Genomic DNA, 11,649 nt, shown 5'->3' with positions numbered 1-11,649 from the left:
GGAGCTCTTCTTAATATTTTGACACCAAAATCATGTCGATACACCTTACCGACTGCGAGTAAAGCCACCCACGCTTTAACTTGACAGACTGTAGATGGCAAAAATTGCCGATCCTCTTGACAGAAGACCGAGAATCAAGAATAAGAGGAAAGTAATAAAAGACATAAGATCGAGGTAAAAAAAGTAGTAAAAAAAGCAAGAAGAAGTAAAGAAAGAAGGCTAATAAATAAGAGAGAAAAAATTCCCAGATCCTCCAGACATAGGACCGAGATGTAGGAGGAAAATCCCTGATACTCTTGACAGAGGACCGAGAGTAATAAATGAAAAGAAGGATCCCAAATCCTCTCTGCAGAGGACCTAGAAATGAGATGAAGAGGAAAGTAATAAAAGACGTAAGATGGAAGCAAAAAGAAGTAGTAAAAAGTGCAAGAAGAAGTAAAAAAAGAAGGCTAATAAATAAAAGGGGAAATTTCCAGATCCTCTAGACAGAGGACCGAGAGAGAGGAGAATAGCAAACTTGCAGAAGCTTGAAGAGCAGAGAGATGTCAATTTTTAAGTTCCTTTTGTGTGAAGCTCTTACTGTTATATGGTACCTATCGCCGGAAAACACTTTTAGATCAACTAATCGCTAATTTGGCCATAGCCGGAGACTTCCTTCTCTCAAACCGAAGTTGACTTCCGATCTTCCCTTTTTTCACTGACACTCTGGGCAAAGTTAAATAAGTCGAAGTCTTTTTTTTAATGAAAGGAAGTTATTCTTAAGTCGAGGTTAGGATTGCGCAAAATTAGTAAGTCAGGGTTTCAGAAAGATAAGTCATGGTTTATTACTCGGGCTTCACACACCAACGATTTATGTCCTCGATGTCAGCAGGTAATTCGTTAAGTGTTCGCTAATCGGAACGTCACCTTTACCGGGTGGTGACTGGTTTGCGGCTTGGTACTGACTAGGACAGGATCGAAGCCACTGAAGGTCTAGCCACGCGCAAGTAAAAAAAACGTACAAATGAAAGTTTTTTCAATTTAATTTTTAATTAAATTAAATTAATTAAATTAAATTAAATTTGAATTAAATTAATTTTAAAAATTCATTTCATATACAATTATAAGAAGCATATTCTTTACTAAGTTATAGAATACTGAAATTCTATGATTTGAACTTCGAATTACGTGAACAAAAAACAAAGCGTAGCAGTAAAAAAGCAGACTTCCCGCATTCTCACGAAAATGTGTCTATTGCATACAAGAGTCTTAAAGATATAAGTACACATTGTATTGAAAGCACTCAGTTCCATCACCATCGATATTTCTTAAAAATATTATCGTTTATCAGAAAAATATAATGGAACAACCGGTTGTGATAAAATATTTTTTTATGCTTCTTTAGCATCCGCATATGTAGGAAGTAAGTTTCTTTTTGTTTTTTTTTTTATTTGAAAATTCGGTATTATATTGGCACCAAAAGCCGATTTCGAAACCCTTGGTAATTCTAACCTAAAAGTTATTTTGCTATTTACTAGAATCTCGTTACCCCTTTTTGAATAAAACTTCCCCCGCGATAAAAAACTCAATGAATCAGGACTGAGTTTTTATTTTTTAATATAATTGAGGATTCCAGTTTCTATAGCAATGCATAGTATAGCATAGTTGGTTATCAAATATAACATTATAATACAATTTAAAAAATTCAACTCGTCGAATTGTAAAGAAGCAAAAGGCAATGTTTGTAAAAGCATCACATGTTTACATTCACAAAAACCAGTGCTTTTTGCGACAACTATTAAACACAGTTTCTTTCCATGTATTATTAAATAAGGATATAAAGTACCGAAATGTATATTTAAATGAAATCCGGATACTCAGAACAACGATTCAATTTGTACTGGACTTTAGAAAGAAATAATAGGCAAAAGCTATTTTTGACAGATACAAAAATCACCGAATGTTTTCAAATATGCATGTAACACGTTTCACATAGTACTGTGGAAAGACACTCTATTATTCGTATTTTTATTATATTAATAGATTGTGTCAGTTCACTAAGTTTCCTCCGAAACGTTTTCTGGACAGGATTAAAAAATCCCCAAAACATTGCGATCCGTTTTTTTTATTATTGAAAGTTTATCCTCTAAGTGGAATATTAAAAATTTTAAACTAAATATCGGAGTTCGGATAAAAAATAGCAAACAATGCTTTATGTGATTATATATTATGTGCGTACTTACTTATTTTCCCACTACAATAATAACACAGTATCCAGTCCACATATATAAGTCTCTATGTATACACTCAAAACACTTTTTTTTAACCTTCTTTTCACTTAACATATGAGCGCAACAAGCATAAAAGACAACTGAACGGCGTGATAGTGACAGTGTTGAAGGGGTCGTCGCAATCACCGTTCAAATTGAACTTAGCGTCCTTGTGTTGCTATAGTAACCAACATGGCCTCGGAGCTGGTATGCGTAATTACGACGAAAATGGAACGTTCATTGGCTAGACCTTCAGTGGGTTGGATCATGGAGTAGGAGCTCGCCTCTAGCGAAGGGGTCAGCCGTCTGCAAGGAATGCTGCGGCATGAAGTTCACCCAATCGATTTATCGAAGGTCGCGGGTCGCGGGCGAAAATTTAACTGCATTGAACTTATTGGATTGTAAATGGGTATTTAACCATACTTAAAATAGCAGGCTTGTGACGTCTGCATGTTTTGGGTTGGGAGCTGTTGTTTTGAGAAGTATAACAGAAAATAATTTCAGAGAAATTTACTTTTTGTAACAACTTTCAATAACAGCTCTAATCATCCAGATCTATTTAATACATAAGATACGCCATAATAAAGTCAAATGAATAATATTCTTTACCGAATTATCAATATTCATAATACGTCTTTAATAATCTTTCTAAATTTCTCATCCAGTCATAGATGTTCTACTTTATTATATTATGCGCGTTCTATTTCAGACGATATCACTAACTATACTATAATCTACTAGATGAACCACAAAAAACTCTCAGTTCGTGGCGCCACTGCAGTGGTATATTATAAGGTATAATTTATGTATATTTTTTTTACTTTCATCAACTCTTAATATACATAAAATGTGTAAACATCTGAATTCATTTCTCAAAATTACTTGTACGTGTGTTTAAATTTTTTCTGGAATTAGTTCAAAAGGTAAACTAAAAAAAATAAATCACATTTTCAGGAATGCAATTTGAAATATACAAAAAATATAAAGTAAAAAATTATTTTCAAGTTTCAATGATAATAATTCTTTGATGTTTTTATTTTGTAAACTGAATAATTAATCATTAGCTGATTAATAAATCAAAATGTCAGAAAATAAATAGCATATTCAAACTGAAAATATAAAGTAAACATTATTCAAGTTATTCAATAAATAAATTATTATTAGCTGACTTATTTGGTTCGCAATATTAAATTGCATTAGCATTGAAGTTTAACGTTGTTTATTTGAGTAACATAAATTGATTATTTACTTTAAGATTACGTAATTGAATATTATATATGTTCACATCTTCAGGGCTGACCTGAAACTGAGGTATCAGGTCATGATGTTCTTAAGTATACTTTCTATTATGTCTGTGATTGGCCAGAGCGCCCCACAGTGGAGACTGGTCGAACTTGATTGGCCAATCAAGTCTTTTTTAAAAAATCCGGGAGGACGGAAAGCCAAATCGGATTGGTACGATATCCATTGTCCCTATTGATGTTATTAGGGTGTTTTAAGATTTCGATTGCTTCTCTATGTTTTCTTTGAAATTTCTTGTGTGTTTTTGCAATGACTGTTATTTCATCAAATAAAATGTTATGTCCTGTTTCGATATGATGTTCAGCTAGTGCTGATTGCGTGAAATGTTTTAGCCTGACTTTACTTTCATGTTCCTTCATACGTTGGCTCACCGCTCTCCCGGTTTCACCAATATAAACTTTGCCACAAGAACAAGGGATTTTATATACTCTTGGATCGCTGAAGGGTGCCTTTTTATCTTTAAGGTTATTTAGTAGTTTTTCTATTTTCGCAGGTCGTTTAAATATGGTTTGGATGTTGTGTTTGTTGAGACTTCTTCCTATTTGTTCTGTGATACCTTGGATGTAGGGTAGGGTGATGGTCATTTTTCTCTCTCTTTCTTTCGTAAGTTGTGTTGACTTGCTTTTTTGATTGTGTTTTCTTATTGCTTTATCAATATGTTTGTTTGTGTAGTCGTTCTGTATTAGGATTTGTTTAACGTTTTGTAATTCCTTTTGTAAGTTATCTTTGTCTTTTATGGAGACAGCTCTGTATACAAGGGAGTTGATGACCCATTGTTTTTGAGATGGGCCATGGTGGGAGGAGGCATGTAAGTATCTGTTTGTATGCGTGGGTTTTCTGTAAACTTTATGTCCTAATGTATTATCAGATTTTTTGTAAACTAATATGTCCAAGAAAGGCAATTTTCCGTTTTGTTCTATTTCCATGGTGAACTGGATATTAGTTTGTAATAGATTGTTAAAATCGAAAAACTTATTTAGTTCATCTCGTCCATGTCGCCAGATGACAAATGTGTCATCAACGTAACGGAACCAGAATTCTGGTTTAATTTTGGCTTGGTTGAATATTTTAGTTTCTAGATGTTCCATAAAGACATTAGCTATTACAGGTGAGATTGGGGATCCCATTGCTGCCCCTGAGGTGTTTTCGTAGAATTGGTTATTGAACGAGAAGTAAGTATTATTGAGACATTTTTCTATCAAAGGTACAAGCTCGGAAGGAAAGTTTGTGAAAGACTTAATAATATTAATTGTATCCGAGATTGGTACTTTCGTAAAAAGAGATATTATGTCGAAACTCACTATGATGTCTTGGGGTTGAATGTGAATCTGTTGTATCTTTTTAATAAAGTCAAATGAGTTTTGGACGTGAGTGGTGGAGTTTCTTGTAAAAGGATTTAGTTTTGCAGTGAGGAAACGTGCTAGGTTGTAAGTTGGTGAGTTTATTGCGCTGACGATCGGTCTGAGTGAAATGTTTTCTTTGTGGATTTTTGGGAACCCGTAAAGTTTTGGAGAGATGGGATTAGTAGGTATTAAGTTAGATATTGTTTGGCTGTCAAGTTTAGAGTCTTTGAGAAGAGTCTTTTTGTTTTACTGACTATTGTTTGTGTGAGGTCCTTTTTAAGTTTTTTGTATGTATCGTCAGTTAGAAGGTCCATGATTTTGTTGGTATAGTCTTCTTTATTCATTATTACTGTTGTGTTGCCTTTGTCTCCGGGTAATATTATAATATCTTTATTTTCATTGACATCTTTAATTGCGGTTTTTTCCTGTTTTGTTAAGTTTGAGGATGGAACCTGAGCTTGGCGTAAAATTTTAGCCGTCCTGCGTCGTATGTCATTTGCTTTTTCGGGTGAAAGGGTATATATTGTGGATTCTAAATTGCTGACTATTTCTTCTTTTGGGATTTTCGATGGAGCTACAGCAAAATTATGTCCTGTAGATAAGTCTGAAATCATTTCATTGTTGAGAGGGTGGTCAGAGATGTTTTTGACTGTATTCGTTAGTTTAGTTTTCTTTACTGGAAGTAATTTGTTAAATTTTGTTTCTTGTTTTTGGGTGGAAAGGTCTTTAATCCCTTGGGATTGGTCAAACGGTATGCGGTCCAATGTGGACCAAATGTCAAATCTGAGGGTATTTGATAGGAAAAGGTGAAGGTTTAATAGTTTTTTTAGAGGTAGTGTGCATTATTAATATATAAAATTTTGAGATGGATTATTTTTTCTTTTTCAAAAAATGAAATTACATAAGGATTAGATTTAAATTGTTTTCAATCAAATAACATAAATTGATTGCTTGCAATAAGGTTATGTCTATAAATTCAACAATATGTATAGAGTTCCGAGGTTTTACAAAGAAAAGAAATAATCTTTTGTCTATGCTTCAAAGGAATTGAAAATATATTAATTTTTTGAAAAGTTGTGTATTTTTTAATGCGTTTTTTGGGAACTAAATTTCCAGTGGGTCTTCATTATATACATTTTTAAATGTTTGCCATGTTGTGAAATGAGTATCTGCATTCAGTTGTCAATATTATACGTACATGTATGTTGATTTTTTATTTAATTAGTTTAAAAGTTTATAAATAATTAGAATTCTCAGAAAAATATTAATGACTAATTATTAATTGATTCTGTTTAAAATTACGTATCCCGAAATAGTTAAAAGCTTATTAATAAATAAAATCTTAGAAAAGAAAATTTCAAATGGAAAACAAAAGTAAAAATTACTTTAATGTCACAATGAAAATAATTGTTTAATAATTTTAATATTGTGAACTCATTAATCAATATTATTAGATGATTAATTTTTTGTCACAATATTAAACTAAATAGAGGTTGAAGTTTAATATTCTTTATTTCAGTGACACAAATTGATTATTTTAATTTAAGGTTACGTAATTGAATAGTGCCTGTAATTTTGTATGATAAAAGTTTATTTTTATTTAAAATACCCCTATTTCAGTTACATAATTTTTGAAATGCGTGTTGTTGCGAAATTAGTCTGAATAATATTTTCAAAATTGTGTGTACATATCTTTTAGTTTTTCTGGGATTAGTTTAAAAGGTTGTCAATAATTAAATGTTTAATAGAAATATAAAATAAAATTTAGTAGAATGTTGCAATGAAAACAATTATTGACGCTTTTTATGTCTTAAACTGATAAATTAATTATTATTAGATGATTAACTTTTTTCACAATATTATATTATATAAGAACTGCATTTGAATTGCTTTTAATTAGGTAACATTATTTGATTACTTACTTTAGGGTTATGTAATTAAATGTCGGCTAAAATTGATATATTAAAAATTTGTGTTTTTTTAAAATATCTTCGTCATAATCAGTTATAATTTTTTTTTAAATGTTTGCAATAGTGCGGATTGAAATGATTACCTGATTTATTATATTAAAAATTAAATATCCTGAAATAATTTCAAAAGATTATTAATAAACCCAAATAGCTGATTAATTTTGTTCACAGCATCAAAGTACATAAAGATTTAATTTAAATTGTTTTAAATTAATTAACATAAATTGATTATTCACTCTCAAATAATTTAAATGAATTAGTTGATTTTATTGAGTGTCGACAGGTAAAAATTCAAATAATAGATCTTAAATTGTCGGTATACTGGTCCAAAAAATCTATTTATTAATAGACGTTTCGCCCTTGGGCGAAGGGCCTCTTCAGTAAAACATAACTATGCACATAGTCTAAACATAGAAAATGAAATCACCGTAAATCATATTGTTATATACAACCTTTCCCCCCTTTTTTATGTATTCTTTACCATATAATAATTCAATGGAGAGAGGCCTTGGTAACTTTATGGAGCAAACCATGCCAAGTCAAAGAAATAAAAACTGTTTGTTTATGATATATTCGTCAAAATTAGTAAAAGTTTAAAAAGTTAAAAAAAAATTTAAAAAGAGATATGTTAGCTTGCATGTTGGCCTTATAAGAACGTTATATTGACAATAAACATTGGTGGAACATCACATTATTCTTTCGTAGGCCGCCATGACGACGTGACATTTCATAAATATGGAGTAATAATTTCGTTTAAAGCAAAGCAGTTATATAAATAAGTTGAGTATCAGTCCAATAGTCCACTGTGTGTATATTACGCATTTGACGTCACAGAGTGATAGGAGATCAGACTCTCTTTTATCATCTTGTCGTGGGTGCATATTAAACATTGTGTATAATATTTTAAGATTTAGTAAAAACAGCTGTTTCGGTTAAAAATGTTATCTGTTTTGTAAAAAATTAAATCGTTATTTTCAAAATAATTAATTAAAATGAACTATAATAGCATAAAAATATGTCCTAAATTCAACAATAATTGGTATTATTAATCAACTTCAAATATACATTGCTGAGCTTCGGTCATCATGCTTACAATCGTTCTTATGTTCCTTTATCCTAGTATTGATGTTCCTTTTAGATTGTCCAATATAAACTCCTTTACAACTTCTGCAGATCACACAATAGATTGTGTGTGTTTTAAGACCCTTCCTCAAGGTCAACTTTGTTTTTTTAAATGGAAACCCCCCTTTTTTATATCTGCAATCGATAGAGCGGAAAATTTTATGTTCAGATACGTACCCAAGTCATAGGTCAATTGTAACGTTCAAAGTCAGTTAGAGGTTATTTGAAATTAACCAAGTTTTCCACGAGGTCAGTGTAATTCCTGAAGTGAATTTCAACGAGGAATTCAATGGTGAGCTTCATTTTGACCTTGAAATTGACCTTCATGGCTTTTTGAAGGTCAACTTTATCTTTTTAATTGGAAACCCCCCTTTTCACATCTTCAATCGATAGAGCGGAAAATTCTACGTTCAGGTACGTACCCAAGTCATAGGTCAATTGTAACTTCAAGGTCAGTTAGAGGTTATTTGAAATTAATCAAGTTTTCCAAGAGGCCAGTGCATTTCCTGAAGTAAATTTCAACGAGAAATTCATTGGTGAGCTCTGTATTAATCTTGGTGATGATCTTTAAGGTTTTTTCAAGGTTTTTTTCAAGCAGTTTACGACGTTTAGCATTACCCAGGAACAACGACGTGGACGTAGTAAATTCTGTTCCCATTGGGTTGCTTGATTAGCGTGAGTCCCCTTGCTTCTCACGCTTCAGTGAAGATGTTCGAACTGAAAACCTTGAGCTTCTTGACAAAAAGCTATGCGATTGTAAAAATGAGTTAAAGCATTACGAATCATCTTCCTATCAATCAAAGTAGCCTGTTGCAGAAAACGATTCTGCAATTCGTCTAAACTTTGCGGTTGCGTTGAGTATACTTTGCTCTTTAAATAACCCCAAAGAAAATAGTCGAAAGGCGTCAGATCAGGAGATCTAGCAGGCCACTCGATTTCATCCCTTCTTCCAATCCATCTTTAAGGGAACTGAGTATCCGAATAGGCTCGAACCTCCCTACCGTAATGAGCCGCTACTCCGTCCTGCTGGAACCAAATATTTTGAAAATTATCGCCTGTAATCTCCCTTATTCTTGGTACAATTTGGTTTCGGAGAAGCTTTTCATATGTACGGCCATTGAGATTACCATCGATGAAGAAAGGGCCTATCAATGTATCATTCAAGATACCGGCCTAAACATTAATGTTTTGCGGATATTATGTGTGACTCCAACATCCAATCAGGATTTATGTCGGACCAATATCTACAATTTTGCCTGTTAACTTCACCTTTTAAAGTGAAAGTAGATTCATCTGAAAATACTGTATTGTAAAAGAAAAGAGGATCTCTATCAATTCTCTCCATCATAATTTCACAAAATACAACCCGACGATCAGGATCGTCTTCATTGAGCTCTTGTATCAGATGAACTTTGTAAGGATGGAAATTAGTGCTTTTTAAATAGTTCGCACTTTCTCAGGAGCAACGTCACGCTCATCACTAGCTCGACGTAATCTAAGGTGTGAGTTTTCAACAAATGCTTGAGCTATGTCCATCTGCATCTCCTCAGATCCTGCAGATTTTGGCCGACCAGTTCTTTGAAGGTCCTTGATAGATCCATAATTCATAAAGCGCCTTGCAGTTCTTTCAATTGTTGATTTTGAGACAGGATAGAACCCTTCTCAATGACGAAAAGTGCGATTAAAAAGCAAACGAACTTCATCATAAGATCGAACTCGATCTCCCCAACCACGCATAATTAATACAATTAATACAGATACCCTATCTCGTTCCGAAAGTTTAGCTTGCGCCATAATAATCTTTCAACGAAAGATAGTAAGTATGTACTCGTAATACGTAAATTTAGTTTCGATTCGTAATATTCGTATGGAAAAACGGTATAGGACTTATGGTATGGCCTTAAGTATTGACTTAGGTATCGAAAAACGGTATAGGACTGTAAAACTCTTCGGGGAGGAACAGATCTCTCACCAGAATACGTGGAACTTTTAATGAAAAATTTCCTTATGATTTTACAATATTCAAAACGCTATAACCAAGATCAATACAGAGCTCACCAATGAATTTCTCGTTGAAATTTACTTCAAGAATTACACTGACCTATGACCTATGACTTGGGTACGTACCTGAAAGTAGAATTTTCCGCTCGATCGATTGTAGATGTAAAAAAGGGGGTTTCCATTTTAAAAAACAACGTTGACCTTCAAGAAGCCTTTCCTATTTACTTCAGGAATGATCTTCACTTTTTTAAAAAATATTTTACCTGAGGAAATATCCAACCGTCCCGGGACTTTTTAGACACCCTGTATATCTCCCCGACCAATAGACTAGAGAATCTAAAAAGCTTATGCTCATATCTTTTTCCCTCTCTATAGTGAAATTAAGCCTTGTGTTAAATTTGTTAAACTTGTTTAACAAGTCCCTAATGTTATTTTTGTGAACACATATCAAAACATCATCTACGTACCTAAAGAAAAATTTAACTTCTTATGGAATGGTTTTGAGGACACTGCTTTCAAGATCTTCCATGACCAAATTAGCAACAGATGCCGACATCCATTAGCTATTACTTTCACAGTAAAAGGTTGTCTTTTCTTTTAAATACCTCTATTACAATTATATCATTTTTATGGTGCTTGTGATGTTGTGAAATGAGTATCTAAATGCTATTTTCAAAATTACATGTAAATATTTCTCTTTTTTTCTTAAATTAGTATAAAAATACACCAATAAATGAAATTTTTATAAAGGGCAGTGGAAATATTTGCTTAAATTTGTACAATAAAGGTTGATTCATGTTTAAAATACATCTATTTAAATTATATTATTTGCGTATATTTTTCTTATGTTGTACAATGAGTATCTGAATTCTAATTTCGAAATAATATGAATTACATTTTTATTTTGTTTGGAATATTTTAAAAGATTATTTTGGATTAAAACTTTAAAAAATCAAATGTAAAAAGTATTTGAATGATTCAGTGAAAATAATTCTTTAATGCTTTTTATGTTATTAACTGATTAACTAATTATTCGCTAATTAATTTTTTCACGATATTAAATTAAATGAAGTTTGAATTTTAATTTCCCTTTATAAAGCAATATAAATTGATTGAATATTGGAAATAAGTGGTATAATAGAAGCTTATTTACATTTAACCTATGCCTATTTAAATTATATAATTTTTTGAAATTTGTATGATGTTGTGAAATAAGTATCTGAATTGAATCTTCGAAATTATATGTACACGTGTTTTAGTTTAATAGAAAATTGCTATAAAAGTTGTTAAAATTAAAATTTGAAGAAATTCAATAAGTTTAAAAAATATATAAAGTAAAAATAATTTGATTGTTTCAATGAAAATAATTGTTTCAAGCTTTTTAATAAACTACTTAATTCATTATCAGCTGATTAATTTTGTTCGCAGTATCAAAGTAAGTAAAGATTATATTTAAATTGTTTTAAATTCAGTAATCAAAATTAATTATTTAATACCAGATTGTGTAATTAAATATTAGCTAATACTTTTGTTATAAAAGTTTATACTTTCTTTTCAGCACCTCTACAGTCTGTCAAGTTAAAGCGTGGGTGGCTTTACTCGCAGTCGGTAAGGTGTATCGACATGATTTTGGTGTCAAAATATTAAGAAGAGCTCCCTCTT

General features: G+C 31.7%; 1 protein-coding gene across 11 annotated transcripts in view; it reads left to right on the top strand.

Moving 5' to 3' along the window:
• The window catches only part of LOC117179443, a 267,984-nt gene that overhangs the window by 224,242 nt on the left and 32,093 nt on the right, over positions 1-11,649 (top strand). The window contains exon 14 of one of the 11 annotated variants that reach the window (XM_033371261.1): positions 2,959-3,030. The exons of the other annotated variants lie outside the window; for them this stretch is intronic. Coding sequence (XP_033227152.1) covers positions 2,959-2,982 — 24 coding nt within the window. The 3' untranslated portion in view covers positions 2,983-3,030. Of the gene's footprint in view, positions 1-2,958; positions 3,031-11,649 lie in introns of those variants that run through there. 11 annotated transcript variants of the gene reach the window in all.

This window comes from Belonocnema kinseyi, chromosome 9 (genome assembly GCF_010883055.1).
Source record: "Belonocnema kinseyi isolate 2016_QV_RU_SX_M_011 chromosome 9, B_treatae_v1, whole genome shotgun sequence".
NCBI classification, from domain to species: domain Eukaryota; kingdom Metazoa; phylum Arthropoda; class Insecta; order Hymenoptera; family Cynipidae; genus Belonocnema; species Belonocnema kinseyi.
The sequence above is the reverse complement of the archived record's forward strand: the minus strand, read 5'-3'. Positions and strand labels throughout refer to the sequence as shown.